The 27535-nt window shown below is 42.5% G+C and overlaps 1 protein-coding gene across 1 annotated transcript in view; it reads right to left on the bottom strand.

Annotated features, from left to right (window-relative positions):
- The window catches only part of LOC126480380 (glucose dehydrogenase [FAD, quinone]-like), a 196433-nt gene that overhangs the window by 109320 nt on the left and 59578 nt on the right, over window positions 1–27535 (bottom strand). Inside the window, exon 3 of the mRNA XM_050103860.1 lies at window positions 11148–11330. Within this exon, the coding sequence (XP_049959817.1) occupies window positions 11148–11330 (183 nt within the window). The remainder of the gene's footprint in view (window positions 1–11147; window positions 11331–27535) is intronic.

Raw genomic sequence — 27535 nt, 5'->3', positions numbered from 1 at the left:
ATGTTTAATCGTAAACCGGAAGACTTAATGCGTAGATTTGTGACTGTTGATGAAACCTGTACCCCTCGTTACACACCAGACTCAAAATGTCTGTCAAATAAAGGACAAAGGCTGGTGAAAGTGCACCGCAGAAGGCAAATATCATTTTGCCAGTTGGTAAGCTGATGGCCACTGGTTTCTGGGATACTCAACGAATAATCCTCGTAGATTACTTGAAAAAGGGAAAACGCTATTATGCTTCATTGTTGGATGGTTTGAAACTTGTGTTGGCTAAAAACGTCCACAGTTGCAACGCAAATAAGCGGTCTTTTACCAGGATAATACACCGTCCCACACATCAGTGATAACAATGGCGAAAGAGCTTGAACTGGGCTTTGAATTGGTAACTCATCCTCTCTATTCACCAGACTTAGCCCCAACGGATTTCTTTCTGTTCCTCAGCTTGAAGAAACTTTGGCTTGCTGGGAACAAAGTGATAGCTGCAGTCAACTAGAATGTTGCAGAGTTTTACAGAATCTATTTTTTCGATGAGATGAAAAAGCTGGATGATAGCTGTACCAAGAGTGTATCCATGAAAGAAGATTGTGTGTAGAAGTAAGATGAGTTGTTTACGTAACAAACATAATTTCTTCCTTTTATTTACTAGACTTACGAAACTATCCTCGTAAGTACTGACATTCGCACTAGGCGCAATGTGATGGAGAATCACCTCGTATTTAGATAATCCCAAAAACCTCATAGAATAGTGTCCTGAAACGACTTAAATTTACCAAAGTTAAACTATGGTGGCTAAGGAAGTTACTCGCTGTTCATTAACAGCAGATGTCTCTACTATAGGATGTCTATGTCCTGAAAGCTCGGAACCGCGCAGGGTAGACGCGCTGTCTGAGGCGCCTTGTCACGGTCCGAGCGGCTCCCTTCGTCGGAGGTTCGAGTCCCCCTTCGGGCATGAGTGTGTGTGTGTTGTCCTTAGCGAGTGTGTAAACTTAGGGTCCGGTGACCTCAGCAGTTTGGTCCTGTGAGACCTTACCACCAATTTGAACAGTTCTCGGACAAGAAGAGAATAGATGCTTTTGAAATGTGGTGCTACAGAAGAATGCTGAAGATTAGATGGGTAGATCACATAACTAATGAGGAAGTATTGAATAGGATTGGGGAGAAGAGAAGTTTGTGGCACAACTTGACTAGAAGAAGTGATCGGTTGGTAGGACAAGTGTAGAGGCATCAATGGATCACCAATTTAATATTGGAGGGCAGCGTGGAGGGTAAAAATCGTAGAGGGAGACCAAGAGATGAATACACTAAGCAGTTTCAGAAGGATGTAGGTTGCAGTAGGTACTGGGAGATGAAGAAGCTTGCACTGGATAGAGTATCATGGAGAGCTGCATCAGTCTCAGGACTGAAGACCGCAACAACAACAACAATGAAATAAAATTGTCGATATATTGTGATTGGTACTAGCGTTTTAGAAACGGTTTTACTTATATAGTCATGCAATCTCGATTGTTTTGCATGGCGGTAAGATCTTCAATAATTCGTCACTTCACGACAGGCAACATGAAAACACACAACGTGTGCTGACTCTCAACACTAACAGCCGACAGTCAACTTCCATCCTAGCCAAAACATTACTTTCCTTTTCAAGTATTACATACTCCAACGAAAGTCGTGGAACAGTAATGGTGCAACACTATTAGTTCCATTGCATGTGAATAAAGTGATTGATTCCTCTTATTTCTAGATCCACAGGTAACAGACGGGACACCACTGAAGATAACCGTAAACAAAACGAGTACCATTTTACGGAATGGGTGACATAGGTTTTCTAGTGTTGTGTTACCTTGCAAACTTCAAGGACGTACAGCGTAATGTGCTTGGACGTGTTCGAAAAGTTGAGTTCCCAGGTAAGAAAGGTTGTTGAAGTTGTCAAACGCCATGGATACGGACGTTCCTGATCTATGTGACGCTGTGGAATAGGTCAAGTTACGCTGATTTTATAGATCCCTCCACACCAACAAGCTTATATCCGTTGCGGTCGTTGAAGGTATCTTAGGAGAAATCATAAAGCTGTAGAATCTCCTAATATACAATGATTAGCCTAATAATTGTGACCATCTGATTTTAGGCCACCTTCAGAACGAAATACAGCAACGATTCTGACTGGCATGGATTGTACGAGTCGCTGGCAAATTTTGAAGGTAAGGGGCAACGTGTCACGAAATTTCCAGGCCGGTGGCTTGTGGAAGCAATGGCGCCAGATACCGTCCCAGGTGCATTCTATCCGGTCCAGATCACAGAAATTTGATGATCAAGACATCAACGTAAAGTCACTGTCAAACTACTCAAGGACGATTTTGGATTTTTGACCAAAATACTTATCCTGTGGGAGGATGCCATCGCCGTCGCGGAAGACATCAGACAGTAAAGGATGCGGATAGTTCGCAATAATGTTCACGTAGTCCACAATAGCCATAGTGCCTTCGATTACTACCACAGATCGCACGGAAGTCTCATCCGTTACTTCACCCCCGTAGGGGTTGAATTTCCAAAAATCCTACAACACTTTTTTTCATTTCTAGCCGAGAAACCAAATATTAATTTTCGTAGATCTAGCTTCAAAATGGCCTTAACAGAGATATATTTTCAAAAAATATTTCATTCTTATTTCAGGCCTTGGGGGTGGAATATTAAAAAAAATACGTTCTTCAACTACGCCTTCGACAACAACAGCCTCCCCAAATTTCAAATTTAGCGTTGTGGTTTGGGATATGACGACTCAGTCAGCCAGTCAGGAAAGTTACTCTTACATGCTGAGATAGGTAGTTAGCTAAGTGCAATGTTAACACTAAAGGAGCCGGCCGTTGTAGCCGTGCGGTTCTAGGCGCTTCAGTCTGGAACCGCGCGACCGCTACGGTCACAGGTTCGAATCCTGCCTCGGGCACGGACGTGTGCAATGTCCTTAGGTTAGCTGGGTTTAAGTAGTTCTAAGATCTAGGGGACTGATAACCTCAGATGTTAAGTCCCATATTGCTCAGAGCCATCTGAACCATTTTTGAACACTAAAAGAACATTAGCATGCATAATCTTCATGCTGTGATCCCGACCTGTATTGAGCGGACACAAATTGTACGGGACTAACTGAGTCAACGGACAGTGTCTTCAAGATGTTTTGAGAAGAGAACCACCTTTGTGCCACCTGGAGAAGGCACGCCTGTTACTCTGCTTTCACTTGTTATGTATCGATTGCGGCAGCAGCAGCAGCAGCAGCAGCAGGCAAATCCCGTTACGGCCGCTTACGTAGAAATTAACGGTCACGCGGACCTGTTTACGTCGCTGAGGAGTTCACTGCCAGCCCAGGAGTCTCACAGTAGTGTCGTTGACCCAAGGACTGCCAAGCTGCGTTGAGCGCTAACTGTCCAGGTAAACGACACTGCTTAGCACAAAAACCCATGGTTTCTTCACGATGTCAGTGCGAAAGCCTCAGTATTAACGGATACGTAATAACGGAAAGATTTGCCAGGAGGTAGCACTAACAAGAGAACATTCCTAAGTGTAAGTAAACGATCTTAGTGGAACTTGGCGGACATATAGAGGCGTCAAAATAATGCAATACATATTTTTTTAGTTTGTGCATTCATTTTTAAGGGGTAAAAAACACCTCGAGCAGTAATTTGGCTAATTGGGTTTAGAGGCAATATCTCCGAAACGATGACATATAAAAATGTTTTTCGTACAAAAGTTGACATGGAATGAACGTTTTTGAAAACTGTATAACAAATTTTTTGTAATAATTTGAAATTTTCCAAATCACCTCACCACCAATAACTAATTCTGAAAACTGAAAACTTTTGATACAAAATAATTTACAGACGCTTTCAAGCCACATACATCCATGTAAAATAAACCTGGTTTCTAAAATACCAAATTTTTAAGTAAGCTGTACACGTTTTGCTGTCTGAGTATTTTCAACACACCTAGTTAAATAACTAAAGATTCATTATGGTTCTAATTAATTATTTTACTAACAGTCATTTTATCTTTTCAATTGTTATTTTACGTTCTACATTTATGCTTTTCCCATTTTTTTTAGTTGAGCACAATATAAAACAAAATTCAGCAGGATTGCAAATTGTCACTGTTGGTCCATATACATATAAGCCATGGTGAAAAAAATTGATTATGTACTAGTGACTGCATCATTATTATACTATTTCTCAAGTGGCGATTGACATCATAATTATTCAACAGAACTAAATCCAAAAATCTTCGAACATCGAAAGCAGTAATACGTAACACGGCTGTATCTGTGTCGTCGAGCCATTTGGGATCACCAACTGAACAACTTTATTGCTCTCGGGTACGACACTCAAAACCGTTTCTTTTTTTTTCCCACACTGACCACCCACCTTAAGATAGCTTCAAAAGGACCTAACGGTGAGTTTTGACCAAGAATTCGACAGTCTCTTTATGAAGCCTCAAATGTCCTTGTGACAGCATCAAAATATGGTAAATATCTTGCCAGATCAAAATACATCTAAAAGCTGTTTTCTTTCGTAGCTGTTTCCTTTGGATGGTAAATGTGAAAGAGCCGTTTAGAGCATCGGTTTCAAGAATTCTAACGAAAAATATTTTTTTATACATCATCGGTTTGGAAGATATTCACTCTAATTCTAATATGCCAAATTACCTTTCGCGGTGTGTTCTACCCTTTAAAAGTAAAAGTGGGGACGAACAAAAAAAATATGTATTGCACTATTTTGATCTCTCTACATACCCGCAAAGTTTCATCGCGATTGTTTATTTTCATTTAGGAATGTTCCCTTGTAAGCAAGGAAATGGAATCAGTGGAACAGGGGCAGAACCAAAGGGGTGGCTCGTTTCTGATACAAAAGGCCTGTTAGTTTCTAATTGATGAACTAATTAGCTAGGGTGCCGAATTTTCTGCTGTCACTGTGGACTAGAAATATTTGAGTTCGTCAAAGACCGTCGTGGAGTGAAGAGGGCGAGTCATGATATCTACGGGGCACCGTCATATCCCCGGATAAGCCTTATTAAGAATGACAACTGTTGCGGCAAAGAAAGCTAAATCAATGGAAATGTGATAAGAGCCCTTGTAGAAATTTCAATCCGTCTTAGTTGTACTATGCGGGATATTTTGTGGTATCTCTGTGCTTGATTGTAAAACAAATAAATCTTAATCGCAAGGAAAATAATAATAATTTGACAGGACTAGACTGAAGTGCCAAAATTATATCAACCAATGTGGTTTGCATATGAGTGGCAGTAGACGGATATCGATTTGCACGATTTTCCAGGACCTTTCTTTCCTAAAATCCAATAAAAGTTAAAACTAATCAACCGGGAGTTAAAGTGCATATTGCTAGCGTTATATTATACCCAATCCAGAATCAGATCATATCGGATCAGCAGTTCTACCGAGTGCAGTTTACTCATATCTGCCATATTGAGTCTGTATCTTTAAAAGCATAACCATTCTGACTGATGTATGGAGGACAACCTAAGTTTAAAGATGTACTCGAAACCGTATAATAGTTCTGCGCTAATGCTCACAGTTAACGTCAGTATCCTGTTATCTAAATTATTGCTGTGACATATAAGACATTCTGAATGTCCTGTAACAGTAATAAACAGTTACATTTTATCCATTACAAGAAGATTGTTGCAATAATTGCAATATACGTATCTCCATGTTACTTTGCAAACGGAATCAGCCAAGTCTCTTTTATGAACCCTAGTTTCAATTTACGTAATACACTTTTGTCCTCAATTTATGTGCAGAGTGTCCATCCTAAGACTCGTCAGGTGTATTTTCTCTGATGTTTCGGCAGATATTAGCAGTTTCGTTTTTGCAGTAAGTTGCTTTCATGCGACGGTCACTGTCAATGGAAAGCGTCGGTTTGTTCCCGTTACAAACAAAATGATTTTTAAAGCGGAATTATACATGCCAACTTATTAGAGTGGTCCCAAATTAATCTAGTGCGATATTATTTTATCTACGTGTATTTACAGGGGCAGTAAAACACGAAAAATCGCCAGTACTACAGCACCGCTGACTGCTACCGCCATGCAGAAGTGCTATTCAGTCGCTGCTTGAATACTCTTCGTTCTTTGTCTTTTACTGCCTCTGCTAATACATATGGTAAAATGCTGTGTAGTCGCCAATTTGCTGAGTACCTCCACACAATATGTTAGAACGACACTACATGCATAAAAGAAAAACTGACAGTGTTTTGTATATTTTGTTACTGACAATGTAATATATTTTACGACCTACTGACAGGTAACGCTATATAAATGCAGCGTAGATAAGTATATCGTAATGTCCACACTGCCAGTGTGATTAGTTTACTTATTTTTCTTCGGGTATTCCAATCTCAGTCTCTCCTCTACAGTTTTAACGTTCTACATTTCGCTCTTGTTCATGGAGTTATTCCCAGATGCCTTAACACATGTCCTATCATCTTGCCCTTTCTTCCTGTCAGTGTTTACCATATGTTCCTTTCTTCGAAGATTCTGTGAACTTCCTCATTTCTTATCTTATCAATCCACCTGACTTTCAACATTCTTCTGTTACACAGCATTTCATATGCCAGGATTCTCTTCTGTGATTTCCCTAAATCACTTCAGGCGAATGCCGGGATGGTTCCTTTGAAAGGGCATGTCGATTTCCTTACCCATCCTTCCCTAATCCGAGCTTGTGCTCCGTTTCTAATGACCTCGTTGTCGACGGGACGTTAAACACTAATCTCCTCCTCTTCCTCCACCTCGATTGTCTTTTGTTTGCGTTTCTCCACACAGTCTTCGATTTACTTCCATGCAATGTTGTGCTTCAAACGTATATTCTTAGAAATTTCTTCGTGAAACTAAGGCTTTTATTTGACACCAGGAGGACCAGCAACATCCTCTTCGTCTGTGCTAGTCTGCTTATGTCCTTGTTTCGTGATTCCATCGTCCGTCGTGCTTCTAAGGTAACAGAATTCCTTAACTTCGTCTACTTCGTGACCGCTGATTTTGATATTAAGTCCCTCTGTGTTCTCATTTCTGCCACTTCTCATTATGTTCGTCTTTTCCCGGTTTACTCTCAATCCACATTCTGCAACTCGTTCATTTAATTTAACAAATGCTGTAATGCTTTTGCATTTTCACTGAGGATAGCAACGTCATCGGTGAATCTTATCACTATTTCACTCTCACCCTGAATTTTAGTCCCTTTCTTGAAACTTTATTTTATTTCCGTCATTCCTTCTTCGATGTCTAGTTAGAAAAGTAGGGGCGAGAAATACTGAATCCCTTTTTCCCTTTTGAATCCAGCGTTTCTTCCTTCGTCTTATATTCGTATTGTTCCGTCTTGATTCTTGTACATATTAATACTTAACCCGTCTTTCTATCTACACTGATGCTCATAAATTAAGGATAATGCTGATAAATTATGAAAAACCGCTCTGGTGGGCAGTTTGCGGGTTTAAATCACCTCGGGGTATGACCATGCGGTCCATTTGACCTGCAGTCGTCGCACGGTGGCGCTGGCAGCAGTCCACACACGCAGAGGTGTGTTGGTGCATGTCAGAGTATGATACAGTGAGTAAATGTGCAGACGTTTCCAGACGTGCTAATGGTGACATTGTGTTGAAAATGGCTCAAAGAACACATATTGATGACGGTATTAGGGGTAGAATACTAGGGCGACTTGAGGCTGGTCAAACACAGCAGGTCGTAGCACGGACCCTCTGTATGCCACAAAGTGTGATCTCAAGATTATGGCAACGATTCCAGCAGACAGGAAACGTGTCCAGGTTCTGTAGTACGGGACGTCCACAGTGTACAACACCACAAGAAGGCCGATATCTCACCATCAGTGCCCGCAGACGGCCACGAAGTTCTACAGGTAGCCTTGTTCGGGACCTTACCGCAGCCACTGGAACAGTTGTCTCCAGACACACAGTCTACAGACGACTGAACAGACATGGTATATTCGGCCGGAGACTTGAAATGTGCGTTCCACTGACCCCTGGTGACAGGAGAGCCCTTAAAGCCGGGTGCCAAGAACACAGTACATGATCATTGGAACAGTGGTCCCAGATTATGTTCACGGACGAGTCCAGGTATAGTTTGAACAGTGATTCTCACCGGGTTTTCGTCTGGCGTGAACCAGGAACCAGGGGTCCTGTATGGAGGTGGTGGTTTGATGGTGTAGGGTGGGATTATTATTGGTGCACGTTCACCCCTGCAGGTATTTGACAGAGGTACTGTAACAGGTCAGGTGTATCTTGACGTCATTTTGCACCAGTATGTCCGCCTTTTCCGGGATGCAGTGGGTTCCACCTTCCTCCTGATGGATGATAACGCACGTTCCCACCGAGCTGCCATCGTGGAGGAGTATCTTGAAACAGAAGGTATCAAGCGAATGGAGTGGCCTGTCTGTTCTCCAGATCTAAACCCCCTCGAGCACGTCTGGCATGCTCTAGGTCGACATATCGCTGCACGTCCTCAAACCCCTAGGACAGTTCAGGAGCTCCGACAGGTACTGGTGCAACAATGGCAGGCTATACCCCAACAGCTGCTCGACCACCTGATCCAGACTATGGAACCGGTTGTGCAGCCTATGTACGTGTGCATTATGATCATATCCCATACTGGTGTCGGGGTACATGCCCAGGAAACAGTGGTGTTTTGAAGCACATGTGTTTCGGGACGGTTTTCTCAACTCATCACCAATATCGTGGACTAACAGATCTGTGTCGTGTGTGTTCCCTAGATGCCTATGCTATTAGCGCCAGTTTTGTGTAGTGGCACGTTGTGTGGCACCACATTCTGCAATTATCCTTAATTTATGAGCAAGAGTGTTGTTTACTTCCATTTCTCTCAAGATTTTGAACATCTTGCACCGTTTCATCTTGCCGACCGTTTTCTCTAAATAGACAAGTCAGATGAGCGTTTCTTGATTTTTCTTCAATCTTGCTTCCATTTTAAGCAGAACTTCCCCTCTGGTTCCTTTATCTTCCCTAAAACCAAACTGGGCGCCATATAACATATCCTCAGTTTTCTTTCCGATTCTGTATTTTATTCTTGTCAGCAGCTTGGATACATGAGATGTTGATTGCGTGATAGTTTTCGCACCTGCTTGCCCTTCCTATATCTTCGGAACTGTGTGGGTGACACTTTTCTGGAAGTCTAATGATACGCCACCAGTCTCGTAGAAACTTGAACAGTCGTTTGGTTCCCATTTCTACCAATGATTTTTGAAATTCCGATGAAATCTTATTTATCCGTCCTGCTTTATTTGATCTCGAGTCTTCCTGAGCTCTTTTAAATTCTGTCTTTAACGCTGGGACCCCGGTCTCTTCCCTGTCATCGTCATCAGACGATTCCTCGCCCTCATAGAGGCCTTCGATCTACTCTTTCCATCTCTCTGCTCTCTCTTTTGAATTTAATAGTGCAATTCCAGTTTTACTATAATGTTAGCACTCTTGCTTTTAATTCCATCGAGGATTGTTTTGAGTTTTCTGTGTGCTGATTCAGCCCTTCCGACGATCATTTCTTTTTAGATTTCTTCACATATTTTCTTCAGCCATTTCCCCTTCGCTCCCCTGAACTTCCTATTTACGAGTATTTCATTTGTAAGTGAGGTACAGGCGCATAGCTGTATTCCTGCCTCTCCATGAAGAGTTTTGTTTCTCCACTTTTCATCGATCAACTGAAGCATCTCTTCCGTTACCCAAGCTTTATTCGCAGTTATCTTCCTTGTACCTGTGTCCAATATTCGTGAGTAACATTTTTAGAGATGCCTACTCCCCTTTAACTCACCTGCCTAGTGTGACATTCTTATCGCAGTATCTACATCTTTAGTGAAATTCAAACGTGATCGTCACTGCTCGGTTCTTCAGTATCTCGCTTTCTTCCACACTGATTCTTCCGACGGTTTCTCTTACTCTTTAGTGAACTCTTTTTCATTAATAAATCATGATCTAAGCATATGTCTTCTAATGGGTACGCCTTACACTGAAATATCTGATTTCGAAACCTCTGTCTGAATATTACGCAATCCAGCTGGAATATTCCTGTGCCTCCGCATGTTTTCCAAATATATTTCCTGCTCTGCTGATTCCTGAAAACAGTATTCGCTATTATTAGCTGAAATTTATCGCAGACCTCAATTAGTGTTTGTCCCTTCTGGTTTATGCTGCCTAGACCATATTCTCCCGTAACCCTTTCTTTTATTCCACTCAACAGAACCTCATTTGAATCAACAAAGATCATTAGATTTTCATATCCCTTTATATAGTGAAATACTCGTTCAATATCTTCATATACTTACTCCATCTCTTCATTTTCTGCTGATCTACCGTTGTTGGTCATGATTTTCTGTCGGAGCTTTATATTGACTGTTAATATGGAAACCCCGCATGTATTTTCCGCTTTGGTATACAGGATACCTGAAGATGGCCGTTGGAGGAAAACTGATCGTAATAAGGAAATATTTAGTGTCAGTTCTTGGCAGAAATGTATGATATTCTTAAGTACATGCTGACCAGGGGTGCCAAGTATAAAAAATTATTTTTTGATATTGTCTTGATGATAAAAACAAAGTTATTGACATTAATTACGCGCTGTCTCTAATAGACGAGGTTACGATGCTGTTCTGCTGATGGATATTTCTTTTGGCGACACTAGCGACATTACGTCAGGTACGGAAATCACAAGCGTCTCTGCTCACCCCGAAACGTGGACGGTGTCAGTAAACATTTATTTCGTTGCGACGACTTTTAACTACTACTCGACCACTGTGTTGTTGCCTCCCTTGGCCGTTACAGTAAACAAGTACAGCGGTGACTAAGGAAAATGCATCGCACTGTGAATGATTTCAAGACAGCTGTGGATATACCGTCAAGTGGTTCAGCGTTTCCCCGTCAAATATCACAACAGAAACTCAAGATAAGCCGAGCCGACCTAACTGCCCTCACTTCCAGATGCAATAATATTGTGGTCGACTAATACGTACAGGGCTACACGAACTTGACAGTTGAACTAATGTGTTTACTTCCTTGAGCGGTGCTGGTAATGAGGAACGGGAAGCTTCTAGTAGTGTGTGTGTGTGCGAGTTGGACGGTAATGGGACCTTGCGTTACCTTCCCCCTGGGCCAGTCGCAGCGCTGCTCGGGGTAGCCGAGACAGGCGGCTTTCTCGGGCTCGGTCTTGTAGTTCCAGTCCAGCTCCGGGTTTCCGTGGTAGTTGATCACCATGGACGGCACCGCGGAGCCCGGCGGCTCGTCCCCACCAGCCTCCAGCAGCAGCACGCGCCACTCCGGTACCTGCGGCACCGAACACACCAGTCACTGCCGAAATCCCTGCACCGTAACAAGGGACATTTACTAAGCAATTACTTTTTGTTATGAACGCACAGCTGGACAAACACAATAAATAAGAACTAGAGAAAGTCCCACAGTGCAGGTCGCACAGTACATTGTTGCCGTACTGATGTGTCATTAAGGGGGAACAATCATGAAACACATACACTATATAAAAGATGCACTAAATTCACAGTTTTCAAGATACGGCAATGAAATTTTGTACTACGCTTTTCAAGAAATTAACACATTTACTGTTAGGCTCCTTGGACTATGTAGATTTAACTTTTGTTATAGAATTTAAAAATTTTATTTTAAAAAAGTAGCATATGTATTTTATGCTCACAAACAGTTCAAGAGATATCTAAAAAATTTTCTCTGTTTAATTTTCTTGCATATAGTAAGCTTGTCTCATGAGGTTTTTTTGAACGTATCAAATAGGACAATTTTCACATTTTTTAAAATTATAATTCCAAGCACTTTGACCAATATCTCAGTTAGTATCCGAGTTTCAGAATTTACTTGTGAGTCAACTTACATTGTGTTTACAGAAACAAAAAACATAATTTTCAGGATATGCAGTTTACAGTTCAATTTAACATTTTTTCTTGTGTCATCTCTTCAGAAGGCCCCAGATTTGCACTCGGGGTCCTCTTTCCCTCCAAGGCTTTTCTTCTGGTGTTTCTTTTCTTCTTTCCTTTACCAGGTCGTCATTAACTTTTAAGCTGCACAAGGGCGCAGTAAATCTATTTTTCTCAAGATGTCTTGAGTTAAATATCCTATCTTACAGTCTATTTTCCCTAATACCTTAATCCTCCCTACATTCCCATAGTTAAATACAGGAACTGCATCATAAATTGCAATTATGACAATTGTAGGAGATGAATATGTGTCAAAACTAGAACTACTTCCTCGTAAACAAAGTAGCTGGTTTCCTATTGTTTTTAAAATACGGAACAGAGTCTATAATACCAAAGTGTATATATCACAGATGTATCTCGTGCAAGTTTGCTTGAAAGTACTCCACAGTATCGTTGTTCATCGAGCTAGTAATGAAGTGTTGCTTCAAAAAGTCGGCGTGGCAGGAAGGTTGCAGCACACATTTAATTATTTTTCGGGCCCTTTGGATGCGATTTCATTAACGAAACTGTGGGAATTTATTATCTATGAGTTCTACTAATAAATAAATTGAAGACTAACATTTTCTGTTAATTTCATGAATATCCCCCCATAACTAAGCAGCGGAGTCAATGACAACGCTAAATTTCACAGCATTATTGTTCGTTGTACCGTTCAACCGCTCTCCATCGGTTCAGTTTCAGCGACAGCAAGACTCGAAAATGTACTGCATCGATATCAAGTAGACTTATTCATAAGACTGTGAGGTTCTAGATGCAAAGAGCTTGTCACTGAAATCTCAGAAGTCTAAGTCTTTGGAAAACGATTTACAAATACATACATCTTTCTAAAGCATGGGTAGAAACTGAATGACGTTTTAGGATATTCTTTGCCGTTCTCATAATATACAGTGTTACTATAAATGATTCAATCGTTTTTAAAGTTCTATAGTTGCATGCACAAATGTGATTGACGCATTTGATGTATGAGCAGAACCATGAAATCAAATCGCAAGTGCACTTGCATTATTTTCGTTGTATTACATGTATTTTTTTAATCTAATACGAAAATTCGTATGGGTTTGGCCAATGTAATCCAAACGCATCTGCGATGCATCTAATACACAACAGACAAATTCGCAATCCTTCATCACACAACACAAGCGAAGAAAATCAATCTTCTGAAAGAAATCGAAAGTTTTTGTCATTTTAAAAATCAGCCAGACAAACTTAACAATATAGGAACTAAAATGAAAAATAGATGTCTCGACAATTTTGCTGTTACTTTATGTGCGAATAATCAAGACCAAAACAGCGATTCCGTTCGTAATCCCCACACTAATCATAAGCAATTTCCACAGTGACAAATAAAATTATTCTAATTACCTACTATTAAGCGAAATTTAAATGTTCGAACCTCCAGTTTCTAACACAATAATAATTTTATTTTACGTTATTAATTTTTATGTTGATAATGAAGTTATTGCATGAACACCACATGAATGTAATAACCGAAGAAATGCGAGAACTAAAAACTGTGACGTCAGCGAGACGCTTCGAAAGGCAATGGCTGTCTTTTGTTGTATCAGCAGCGTGTTGAGTATAAAAAACATCATTGTGGTATGTGATCGTCACAAGATTCTCATTTAAGGACACAGAAATCATATTTTGCGTTACTAAGTTGTGCTTATATAAGTTTAACACAACATAATATGTTTTTATGCAGTTTCACCTTTATTATGCTTATGAAGTATTATGCCCCAAAAAGTAATGCAAATTATATAGCGAAAGACAAACTTCATGTATTGCGGTTTTCTAAAGACGGTGTAATGAGACAGAAATGGTTCCATTCAATTCCAAGGTAGCATTTCAAGGTTATTAAGTATTCAGTAGTAACTTTTGTTTTGAATGTAATTTAGTAATGCATGTTTGTTTTGGATTACAATATATTATTATTTACTGGGTCACTTGGCTTGAGTATACACTGAAGAGCCAAAGAAAGTGGTACACCTACATAATATCGCGTAGGCCCCCACGAGCCGCAACACGACGTAGCATGGACTCGACTAATGTCTGAAGTCGTGCCAGAGGAACTAACACGATGAATCCTGCAGGGCTGTCCATGAATCCGTAAGAGTACGAGGGGGTGGTGGTCCCTAATGAGCAGCATGTTGCAAGGCATCCCAGATATACTCAATAATGTTCATGCCTGCGTAATTTGGTGGCCAGCGGAAGTGTTTAAACCCAGAAGAGTGTTCCTGGAGCCACTCTGTAGTAATTCTGGACGTGTGGGATGCCGCATTGTCCTGCAGGAATTGCCCAAGTGTCGGAATGTGTAATGGACATGAATGGATGCAAGTGATCAAACAGGATGCCTACGTACATGTCACCTGTCAGAGTCTTACCTCGGCGTATTAGGGGTCCCATATCACTCCAACTGCACACGCCCCACATCATTACAGAGCCTCCACCAGCTTGAACAGTCCCCTGCTGACATGCATGGTCCATAAATTCGTGAGGTTGTCTCCATACTCTTACACGTCCATGGGCTCGATACAGTTTGTAACTAGACTCGTCTGACCAAGCAACATGTTTCCAGACAGTACAACGTCGGTGTTGACGGGCCCAGGCATGGCGCAAAGCCTTGTGTCGTGCAGTCATCAAGGGTACACGAGTGGGCCTTCAGCTCCAAAAATCCATATCGATGATATATGTGAGTGCAGGCTGTCTCGGCGAATTTCATATATGAAGTCTTCACGGGTTGTCAGGCGAGTAGCGTCGTCGTCTCGTAGCAATGTTTCAATGGAATGCGTCTCCATCATCTTCAGGCGAAGTGACTTCGCCTGAAGATGGAGACAAATTCCATGGAAACTTGCTACGAGACGACGACGCCACTCGGCTGACAACCCGTGAAGACTTCATATGTACCATATCGATGATGTTTCGTTGATTTGTTCGCGCTCTGACATTGGTTGATGGCCCAGCACTGAAATCTGCAGCAATTTGTGGAAAGGTTGCACTTCTGTCACGTTGAACGATTGTCTTCAGCCGTCGTTGGTCCCGTTCTTGCAGTATTTTTTTCCCGTCGCAGCGATGTCGGAGATTAAATCTTGATAAACCGCCATTGTAGCAGCAGTAACCGACATAACAACTGCACCAGACACTTATTGTCTTCTATAGCCGTTGCCGACCGCAGTGCCGTATTTTACCTGTTTATATATCTCTGTATTTGAATATACGCGCCTATACAGTTTTCTTTGGCGCTTCGGTGTATAACGATTAACGTTATCTAACGTACTTCATTGCTCATTTTTCAGGTGTGCCACAAACATTTAACGATTAGCGACTTTATGTGGGATGTATTTGCCACATACGTAATAAACACAGCTGCTCCAGTTTCGAAACCACGATTTCATTCAAATACCGATCGTCCTATCTACTTATCTTTAACTACAGGACCATCCAGAGACTAGAAGGAAAAATCACATTGTCGGCAGCAGCCCGTATTGCAGGAGTCCATCAAGATAAGTGTGGCCAGCCGTAATGAGTGTTTAAAAAGAATTCATATGATAGTCTTCAGGAACTTAAGGATGACGTTACATAAGAATTTGTGAAAATGGTGGAGAAAGTGTATTATTTCTTTGTGTTTCGATCTATGTGTGCAGTCGCATTACTTAGGGTGTATTGCGATAGGGAATGACATGAAAGTGGATGTCTATTTAAAAGGAGTTCCATTAAACAAAATTCTAGTCACTGAATTTGTTGTTGAAGTTGTACTGGTAATAAATATTTTGTGAATACAACCGTGTTGTGCATGTCTCCGTGTTAGTGAATGCAAATACTGTTTGGAAGTTTGTGAATTTTTCCTGATCAACTACTGTACGTTTCAAAACGTCCCACACGTCCCTAACAGTTCACACATGCGAAAAAAGAGCATTTTTTTGAAAGACGTCGGTGGCATTGTTTACAAGTGTAGGGGAACTCTGGGTGGAACGGGATAGCGGGGCGCAATGGGAAATTGCTCTTTTCTAGATTGGACAGTGCTGAAACCGGTTGTATGGGAATGTAACTGTTTCTCCGAATGGAAGGGAAGTCAGGGCAGCCATTTTGATTTACACTCCTGGAAATTGAAATAAGAACACCGTGAATTCATTGTCCCAGGAAGGGGAAACTTCATTGACACATTCCTGGGGTCAGATACATCACATGATCACACTGACAGAACCACAGGCACATAGACACAGGCAACAGAGCATGCACAATGTCGGCACTAGTACAGTGTATATCCACCTTTTGCAGCAATGCAGGCTGCTATTCTCCCATGGAGACGATCGTAGAGATGCTGGATGTAGTCCTGTGGAACGGCTTGCCACGCCATTTCCACCTGGCGCCTCAGTTGGACCAGCGTTCGTGCTGGACGTGCAGACCGCGTGAGACGACGCTTCATCCAGTCCCAAACATGCTCAATGGGGGACAGATCCGGAGATCTTGCTGGCCAGGGTAGTTGACTTACACCTTCTAGAGCACGGTGGGTGGCACGGGATACATGCGGACGTGCATTGTCCTGTTGGAACAGCAAGTTCCCTTGCCGGTCTAGGAATGGTAGAACGATGGGTTCGATGACGGTTTGGATGTACCGTGCACTATTCAGTGTCCCCTCGACGATCACCAGTGGTGTACGGCCAGTGTAGGAGATCGCTCCCCACACCATGATGCCGGGTGTTGGCCCTGTGTGCCTCGGTCGTATGCAGTCCTGATTGTGGCGCTCACCTGCACGGCGCCAAACACGCATACGACCATCATTGGCACCAAGGCAGAAGCGACTCTCATCGCTGAAGACGACACGTCTCCATTCGTCCCTCCATTCACGCCTGTCGCGACACTACTGGAGGCGGGCTGCACGATGTTGGGGCGTGAGTGGAAGACGGCCTAACGGTGTGCGGGACCGTAGCCCAGCTTCATGGAGACGGTTGCGAATGGTCCTCGCCGATACCCCAGGAGCAACAGTGTCCCTAATTTGCTGGGAAGTGGCGGTGCGGTCCCCTACGGCACTGCGTAGGATCCTACGGTCTTGGCGTGCATCCGTGCGTCGCTGCGGTCCGGTCCCAGGTCGACGGGCACGTGCACCTTCCGCCGACCACTGGCGACAACATCGATGTACTGTGGAGACCTCACGCCCCACGTGTTGAGCAATTCGGCGGTACGTCCACCCGACCTCCCGCATGCCCACTATACGCCCTCGCTCAAAGTCCGTCAACTGCACATACGGTTCACGTCCACGCTGTCGCGGCATGCTACCAGTGTTAAAGACTGCGATGGAGCTCCGTATGCCACGGCAAACTGGCTGACACTGACGGCGGCGGTGCACAAATGCTGCGCAGCTAGCGCCATTCGACGGCCAACACCGCGGTTCCTGGTGTGTCCGCTGTGCCGTGCGTGTGATCATTGCTTGTACAGCCCTCTCGCAGTGTCCGGAGCAAGTATGGTGGGTCTGACACACCGGTGTCAATGTGTTCTTTTTTCCATTTCCAGGAGTGTAGTTTGAAGTGCGAGATCTAAGTGAATCGTTGTCCGTCATGTTACCGCTTGCGTTGTTATAACGGTTGGTGAATTTCAACGCCAGGTAAGCTGTTAATTGTTATTTATATACCCTAAAATGACACATGCCCTTAAAGTGCTTGGCATTTGTTATACTTCAGTTATTAAATGTGTTCAAGTACGCCAGTTATTACACTTCATATAAGTTATTAACTTCAGAAGTGCTCTTGGGGTGGAACGGGACGGGGCAGAATGGGGTAGTGTCCCGTTCTGCCCCGTCGTATTTTGATGCAAGTAGAAAACAAACTATATTCTTTTTTCTCTCCCCCTTGCTGTTTCAGATGGTGCGAACGTACATGAAAAAGACTGATAGACAGCAATGGGACGTAAAAGTGATGGAAATGGCAGTTTCAGCCGTATTATCCTCCCAAATGGGATTTTTAAAAGCATCCAAGCAGTTCAAGGTACCGAAATCAACATTGGAAAGATATGTGCGTAAAGCTACGAATAATCCTGACTACATAATTGACAAATCAGGTGGGAAATTTAAAAAGGTGGCTACTGCAGAACAAGAACATTAGCTGGTAACGTATCTCAAGTCAATGGAAAGCTGACTTTTTGGTCTAACAATGAAAGATCTCAGATCACTAGTCTGTCAACTAGCCGAAATAAATGGCTTACCACACAGATTTGACAAACAAACTTGTCTAGCTGGACAAGACTGGGTTAAAGGATTTACTACGAGGCATCCTACACTATCTATTGGCAAGCCAGAAAATATTTCTGGTGCTCGAGCAACAGGATTCAACAAAATAGCAGTTTCACAGTTTAACTCCCTTCTCAGTAATGTTATTGATAATTACAAACTAACAGCTGACAAAATATTCAACTGCGATGAAAGTGGCTTGACAGTTAACTCTAAAATTCGGTCGAAAATAATAGCACTTAATGGAAAGAGGCAAGTAGGAGCGGTAACATCTTCAGAACATGGAGAAACCGTTACAGCAATCATCTGCTTGTCTGCATATGGGTTATACATGCCGTCCATGCTTATCTTTCCAAGGAAGAAGAAAAAACAAGAATTTGAGCTTGGATTGCCTCCAGGAGGCTGGTCTGAAGTTCACCCCTCAGGGTGGATCACTAGCGGATTATTTTTAGTATGGTTCAGAAAATTTGTGGGATTTTCTAAGGCCACGAAAGAATCACCTGTGCTTCTAATTTTTGATGGACATTCAGTTCACACTAAAAACCTGGAGCTGCTTCATATGGCTAAAGACAATGTTGTAGTTGTCCTTTGTTTACCGCCACACACTTCACATAAGTTACAACCCCTGGACGTAACGTTTTTCAAGCCCCTGAGTTGTTCTGACAGTGAAGAGATAAAAAAAAATGGCTACGGAGCCATCCTGGAAAAGTTGTCACTCTTTTACAAATATCATCGCTATTTGGGGCCGCGTTTTTACGTGCTGCAACGATGCCGACAGCTATAAATGGCTTTAAGAGAACTGGAATATGGCCGTCTGACCTGAATGTGTTTTCAGACGCAGACTACCTCCCATCAGCGCTAATAGATGTTCAGTTCGAAAACTGCGAAAGTCCGACTGCAAACTCTACAGATGGGCAATCTAACACATTCATTACAGGCTCTCCGGTGTCTCTGTACCTGCCACTAATAGGCCTACGACTAAGACTGACCAAGGCTCCATCATTTACCCCCAGCCTGGATGTTCATGGATGCCAGACTCTCCCAATCAGCTATGTTCGCCTAACAACTCAGCTTTCCAGATATCGCCCGAGGCTGTCATTCCAGTCCCACTAATCCGTCAAAATACTCGGCGGACTACAAGACGAAAAGGAAAAACCGTCGTACTAACAGATCCTCCTTATAAGAAGGAACTGCGGAATGCTGTCGCACGTGAAGTAGGCCTACAAAAAGAAGGAGGGTGCACAAATATGAACAATATCAAGACAGAGACGTCAGGTGCAGTGCAACTTAAGGCAAAAATATCAAACTGTACACCCACAAAAAACAAAGCAGAGGACATCAAAGACCTTAAGAAAAATTAAAGGAAGGAGATGATGGAGAAGAGAGAATCAGAGAGAGAGGATGCTGAGTGTGTCTACTGTGGGGACTTCTACTCCGTTCCTTATGAGGGCTGGTTCGCATGCCAGAGGTGTTTCTAGTGGGCACACAATTCATGTGTTGGCATAGACAGTGAAGATGAAGAGAATATACTGATTTGTGACTATTGTTGAAAGGACTAGTAGTTAGTGGTTTGGTGGTTATTAAGCACTGTACATTTCTCAGAATGACATTAAAATATTTTCTTATTTGGAAGAATGACTTTTTAATTGTTTAAATTACACATTCCTTAGTCTGAACTGATTTTTATACAACATTTTGTCATAATTTAATACGATATTCGTAATTCAAATTCAACGTTTATGCAATCATTTAACAAAAAGTAACCTTATCCCATTCTGCCCCGTGGGTGGGGCGGAACGGGAAATATGTAAAACTTTCTTTGAAAAATTGTAATAAATGCAAAATGTATTGTTTTAAGTGATTTTAAAATAACGTACATTAAGTTACATTTCAAGGTGTTTTTTACAACTTTAAGAAGTGTTTCCTTGTGTTCCCTTATTTTATACAAATTGTCAAACATTAAGTATCCCGTTCCGCGCTGAGTTCCCCTATCTGTCTGTTGTATATGGTATGCACGAAATTAGTCGGAGTTATGCGTTCTTGATTGCTTTTACCTCATTTCAACATAAGGAACTGTGTGTTATCCATGTCAACTAAACTCATTCACGTATCAGCTGAAAAATCGCTCATTTTTCAGACCACACAATTCTTTTGGGGCTGACTATGACTTCACGATACAGTTGTTTGGTCCTGTATCTGGGTGGTGTTAATTAGACACCCACTTTTTTATTCTTTGATCAAGATAAATCTCCTTGAGATGAATAGATAAATTATAGCTTTGCACAATTCCTACGTAATGTGCACAAGCCAAATGTCAAAACTGTCAAAACAGTTAGTATAGCAGCATTTTGCAGACCGAAACTAATGGAGACACACACTGTGAAGATGCTGCCAAATTAGAAATTTGGCAATTTTAAAGGCATCCGCTAATTTATCTTCACATCTTTGTGTTCTCATTTCGTTTCGGTAACATATTGTGGTTTTCCATACACATAGTCGCTTGAAAATGGCTGCATAAACTGAATCCGATTGTGAATAGAAAGAAACATTAAATAAATAACAGCCAAAGTAGAAAAAGTGACACACACTCTCGATTACTACAGGCTGTGGTATCCTCCAAGAACAAGATGAACAGCATGTAAGTGTTCGTCAAATTTAATCTCAATTAGGTGTGGACTTAAAGCGAAAGATTTTAATTTCAAATAAACTTGTAACGACTAAGAAAATATTGGACACTGAACTCTGTGGCGGCTTCTAACCGTACATTCCCAATTGTTTCGTAAATAGCTCCTTGTCGGACCCATCTTTACTGAAACTTCTGTGCTTCTGTTAACGTGTAGTTCCACCCGTGTCAGTTTGCGCTATTAGTGAAGATACACCCACAATTTTCAAGTGGCCATATATCAATCATATGTCGTCAGTTAAACTCCAGTCATCATCTCTAGTTCTATGATGGGATTTGTGAAAATGGAACGAGATCCCAAAATTAGTTGTGAAGCTAACAAATGAGTTTTATACGGCCGAGGCTATTTTGCTAAAGCACTGATCCTTTCACAACTATATGCAGCTGCGGCAATCGAAGCCGTCATGACACTTCCAGGATACATTCTCGTAGGTCCACTGAGACTAGCTCGATTTCTCGTATGAAGCGTGGAAAGATCCACATTCTTCTATCGAAACAAGTGCCAGCTATTCAAAAGTTTTGTTGCTTATTAGACGCTAACTGTTGCCTGGATAGGTCCACGCAGGTCTGTTGCGCAAGCATCGAACACTTCTATGGCTGCGGTTAATAGCGTGTGAATTTCCTCAGTCTGCTACGGCGGGGAGCGAAGAGTCTTAGAACCATGAAAACAGAATTCCGTAACAATATTTTCTGTGGATCTTGCCTTGGTGTCGTGATTTCCCTACTGCGCTCATGAGAGGATAATGCTCGAAGACGGTCATTCACAAGAAGAGTAGCCGTCTGGTTTCCAAACTGAAACGCAAATCAGCGACACCGAATAACAGAGAACCTGGTACAGTGTGTGGAGAGAAACCTTCGTTCATCGGAACTTTCAGTCTGATCTCTTCGCGTCATACGCGAAGTGAGAGTTAGTGTTCGTCAACGAGCTAAATTCAAAACCTCTGTTGGGCAACTACAGACATTAATTTGTTGAAGAAATCGACAGTCAGTTGCATAAAACAAAATTGTATGTCTTTACCGGTTTCAGGCAGCTGATGCCTTTTTTCAGCATGTTAGAATTAAGTAACAATATTAGCGAGCGTAAAAAAGAAGCAGGCATACGCAACTTAGAAACATGTTGCAAGGTACTATTCTGCTACAGAATACTGCTATCCATCACTTTTGGCCGTTTGGACTTGATGTTGCGCTTTAATTTTTGCAGTATGTCCACGTACTGCTGTGCGTTAATTGTGGCGCAAAGTTCCAGAAATTCTATAAGAAGTGGGCCCCTTCGAGTGAGAGAAACAGGTATGAAAACCTGACCATCAAGGGGTTAGCGTGCCTGTTGTTTCGATTACATTGCAGAAGTTTCGCTGGGAAACCCTTACACATCCTCCATACCGTCCCGATCTCTCCCCATGCGATTTCCATATTTTTGGAGCCCTGGTGAAAGACATTCAAGGCCGTTGATTTGCTTCGGTCGAACAGGTGGCCGCCTGGGCACAATCACAGTTCCATAGGCAACCGCAAACAATTTTCTATGATGGCAGCGACCATCTTCTCTCACAGTGGCGTGAATGTATTAACGGTTATGGCGACCACGCTTAAAATAGTAACACTTTACTTTCTTCCAGCTGCCGCGTTTTCATTTGACTGACCTTTATAAATATCTTCAGACATCCTTTTCTTATTGCGTAGAATGTTCTTACGCAGCATATAACTGCAGTTTCATAGTCTATTTCTAATCACAGCTACACATCAGCGCACGAAATTAATTCGATTGTGTTTAATAATCCTAACACTGTCCACTCTTCTAGTTGTTGTAATTCTGACATTGACAAACCCTCCTACAGAGCACTAGAACTTTGTTTCGGCAGCCGGCCGCGGTGGTCTCGCGGTTCTCGGCGCGTAGTCCGGAACCGTGCGACTGCTACGGTCGCAGGTTCGAATCCTGCCTCGGGCATGGATGTGTGTGATGTCCTTAGGTTAGTTAGGTTTAAGTAGTTCTAAGTTCTAGGGGACTAATGACCACAGCAGTTGAGTCCCATAGTGCTCAGAGCCATTTGAACCATTTTTGTTTCCGCAATTGCTCTCAGACAAAATTCGTTAGGTGCAGCACCTGTCTTCCACAAATCTTTCTCGCCGTTAATTATTCAGTGTTGCATGCACCGCTTTATTTCTTCTGATATGTCTGCTGCACCATACACATTCAAGAGCTTTTCGTCAAACACCGTACTCTGCTCCCTCTTGACACATCCATCTGTCGTTTCGGGCATGGGGCGTCCTTAGCGCAGACCACCTAAAGGACAGTGCGGCACGTTGAAACATCTCTGTTGGGTTCGTATAATACTATTTAACTTGTTTTTTGTGCTGTCACGCTCAATGATGTGTAATTTAGTTTTGTACTTAGTGTTTGTTCCCATTCAGTGGTACACAATTACATTAAAGTATCAGTTTTTGCAGTAAATATCCAATCCTATGTACATTAGCTAACATTTTTGCTCCCAAATTTCATTTCTCTCTTTGTCATCGAATGAGTGAGTGAGTGTGTATGTTGAATTTGATTTATACATGGTGGCAGTGCAACGCCTGGCTGTCTGCTGTGGTAGCAACAGTGCAGCCAACATAGCTTTCTCAGTCAAGGGAAAAGACATTTTTATCCCTTCGGTAGCCATTCGACATAGTTAAATTGCTGGCGTAAATTTTCCTTCTGGTCACTTCTGGTTACCTAGGGGACGTTCGATGGAAGGAAAGCGTAGTCTCGGCAATCGGTGGTGGACCTTCGGTGTCCACCCCCGGTAGTTGAATGGTCAGCGCGGCCGAATGTCAATCCTAAGGGCTCGGGTTCGATTCCCGGTTCCGTCGGAGATTTTCTCCGCTCAGGGACTGGGTGTTGTGTTGTTCTAATCATCATCATTTCATACCCATCGACGCTCAAGTCGCCGAAGTGGCGTCAAATCGAAAGACTTGCACACTGCGAACGGTCTACCCAACGGGAGGCCCTAGTCACACGACATTTTATTTCCTGGACCATTGTTGGGTGAAGACCGTACTCTTAAGAGCGACTTGGAGTTGGTGAGTGTGTCAGTGTCTGTTAGTGTGTAGCTATTCCAGCCCATGTACACGTTTGATCTGCTAGTTCATTTTCAGGTTTGGTGGTCGAACTCTTGCAGTTTTCAGAATATATTGTTCTGTCCGTAGTAAGCTTTTCCGGTCCTCGCTTTGTGTAAGCGGAACACGTGGTTTAGGAAGTTCGTTACTCCAACAAAGATTTAAAATTCAGTTGTCTGGCTTCTCTTTTAACTGGAACGTGTGTGTGAACTTTTCTCTCGTTTATGTGCTTCTTTTTTCTTCTACTTTCAATTTCGTTTCAGTTTTAAGATTTTGTAGCTATTTTCATACCACATGATGGTGATTTCACCGTGTGTAATTACACTACCATGTTAAATAAGTTTTATTCCTAATTACGCGTGATATTTTATTGATACTTGTATCCTTACAGTTTACGTCTATCTTCTGGAAGTTTTCAAGAGTCTTAGTAACTTTGCTTTCTTCATGAATATTCACGGCATTTGGTGATGTTTCACGACCACGTACCTTAGTTTCATGTACAAGATGATACAGATAATCTTCTTTGACGCAAAGTATTCCATAGAACTCTTATTCACAATAATTCAATCACAGCGACAGGGATGACCCTCTGAGCCTCTGACTTACTGTGATGCACAAAATTCCTTTTATCTCTGTTCTTATCTTGTCCGTTTGTGTGAACTTTTCCCATGCACTTGTAGGACTTTTTTTTTGCCTTTATCATCGCAATGTACCTCAGCAATCAATGTAATAAGAATGTAAGTGAGTTATCAGTTAAATAACAGTCACCGACAGATCATAATTTAGAATTACTTTGTGAATTTTTAATATGATTTCTGACTTTAGTAAACTAAGTTAAACTGTGATGACTGTTTCTCAGACAAACACGTCCCCTTTTGTAAGATTATTTTTAATACATCCCACCGGGCGTTTCTGAAGCGCCAAAGGCAGGCCTTATATTTGTAGGCTATTGTCTAATTATATTGTTCTCTTTGTTGAGGCTTAAACTCCTGCTTACACAGAATTACTCGATATAACGTTTGTACTTAAATTGTTGCCACACGCTCTTTTCAGATATTCACTTGGATCATTTTGTTAATATTAACACGTTAGCTATGCTTACCAATTCGGTGATTAATTCAGTTGGTACATTAAATTTTCCCAATTTTTGTTAAACTGGGTGACGACCCAGAAAAATTTTGTGTCTCACTAAACGTAAAAGTAGAGTACATAGTTCCACATTGACTAACCTTCTCCAGTTTCTGTTTGACAATCATTTTGCAGAGAAACGCTCACTCTTTGGTAATCATTTTACATTTCACTTAAGCACTGTTTCTTCATTGGTGAACATTTCGGAGAATTTTACCGTACAAAACACAAAATGTTATGGTGACATCGTATTTGTTTAACCATTTGACTAGAATGAAAGGACGACAATTTTCACTACGCTGTGGTATTAAAACAAATCCCGTCATAATAAATAGCTAAAATTGCTCTCGATGTAGTATCTTCCGTACGTAAATGTTATGTATCGGTATTACTTGTAAATACTTAAAGAGCTTCTTGATCACCAGAATATACTATTGCATCAATAGAAACATTTTACTGGCAAACCTCTTCGATCATATAGTCCATATCAAGTAAAAAAAAATCCAACATATATATATAATGTGATCAAAATATCCGGACCCCGTCAAAAACATACGTTTTTCAAATTGGGAGCATTGTGCTGCCACCTGTTGCCAAGTACTCCATATCAGCGATCTCACAGTAGTCATCAGACATCGTGAGAGCAGGATGGGGCGCTCCACGGAACCCATAGACTTCAAATGTGGTCAGATGAATGGGTGTCACTTGCGTCATACGTCTGTACGCGAGATTTACCCACTCCTAAACATCCCTAGGTCCACAGTTTCCGATGTGATACTGAAGTTGAAACGTGAAGGGACACGTACAGCACAAAAGCGTACAGGCAGACCACGTCTGTTGACTGACAGAGACCGCCGACAGTTGAAGAGGGTCGTAATGTGTAATAGGCAGACACCAATACAGATCATCACACAGGAATTCCAAACTGCATCAGGATCCACTGCAAGTACTGTGACAGAGTAATCCTGGATTTCGTGGTCGAGCGGCTGCTCATAAGCCACACATCACTCCCGTAAATGCCAAACGACGCCACGCCTGGTGTAAGGAGCGTAAACAACGGACGATTGAACAGTGGAAAAATGTTTTATCGAGTGACGAGTCACGGTACACATTGTGGCGATCCGATGTCAGGGAGTGGGTCTGCCAGCGTGTGTAGTGGCTAAAATGGCTCTGAGCACTATGGGACTCGCTGTGGTTATTAGTCCCCTAGAACTTAGAACTACTTAAACCTGCCCGAGGCAGGATTCGAACCTGCGACCGTAGCAGTCGCACGGTTCCGAACTGCGCGCCTAGAACCGCGAGACCACCGCGGCCGGCAGCTTGTGTAGTGCCAACAGTAAAATTCGGAGGCGGTGGTTTATGGTGTGGTTGTGTTTTTCATGGAGGGGGCTTGCACCCCTTGTTGTTTTGCGTGGCATCATCCCAGCACAGGCCTACACTGATGTTTTAAGCACCCTCTTGCTTCCCACTGTTGAAGAGCAATTCGGGGATGACGACTGCACCTTTCAACACTATCGAGCACCTGTTCATAATGCACGGTCTGTGGTGGAGTGGCTACACGACAATAACATCCCTGTAATGGACTGGCCTGCACAGAGTCGTGACCTGAATCCTATTGGGATGTTTTGGAACGCCGACTTCGTGCCAGGCCTCACCGACCGACATCGATTCCTCTTCTCAGTGCTGCACTCCGTGAACCATGGGCTGCCATTCTCCATGACACCTTCCAGCACCTGATTGAGCGTGTGCCTGCGAGAGTGTAAACTGTCATCAAGGCTAAGGGTGAGTCAACACCATACTGAATTCCAGCATTACCGATGGAGGGCGCCACGAACTTTTAAGTCATTTTCAGGCAGGTGTCCGGATACTTTTGATCACATAGTGTAACACACAACAACAGCAGAATATGATCTGAATGTCTATCTTTTAGCAATGAGAAACACATCTCATCATTTCATGTCTTGGTTATTATACCTAGGATGCCGTATGTTTTTCTGACAGTAAATATGATTATAAAGGAACCAAACTGGACAGTGTTTGCGTAATGATGTTACAGACTTTTAGGGCGATGAAGATGTATAAATATATCGGTTTTTGGTAAGAAGCCCTTGTGATTCTTCAGTTTTTTCACTGCGTATTTCTTGCTCGAACTGTCCACGGGTGTACTGCCGGTCCATAGTGTCCAATGGGCACAATATTTCGGTGATCAGACATATCGCCATCATCAGATGCGCTGACGAAATGAGCCCCTGAGGGCGGGCGGCCGCCTTAAATCCGCTCCCCTCGCGAGACGTTCTCTCTGCGGTCCGCGCCCGCGCGTCAGTGGTTGGTGAGACGCTGGCGTCGGCGTCTGTGGTGGCGCCGGTGTAATTGCCTCGTCCGCCGTAGTCGCCCGTTCGTTTCCTTT

This window comes from Schistocerca serialis, chromosome 1 (genome assembly GCF_023864345.2).
Source record: "Schistocerca serialis cubense isolate TAMUIC-IGC-003099 chromosome 1, iqSchSeri2.2, whole genome shotgun sequence".
NCBI lineage: Eukaryota > Metazoa > Arthropoda > Insecta > Orthoptera > Acrididae > Schistocerca > Schistocerca serialis.
This window is presented reverse-complemented; position numbering and strand designations above follow the sequence as displayed.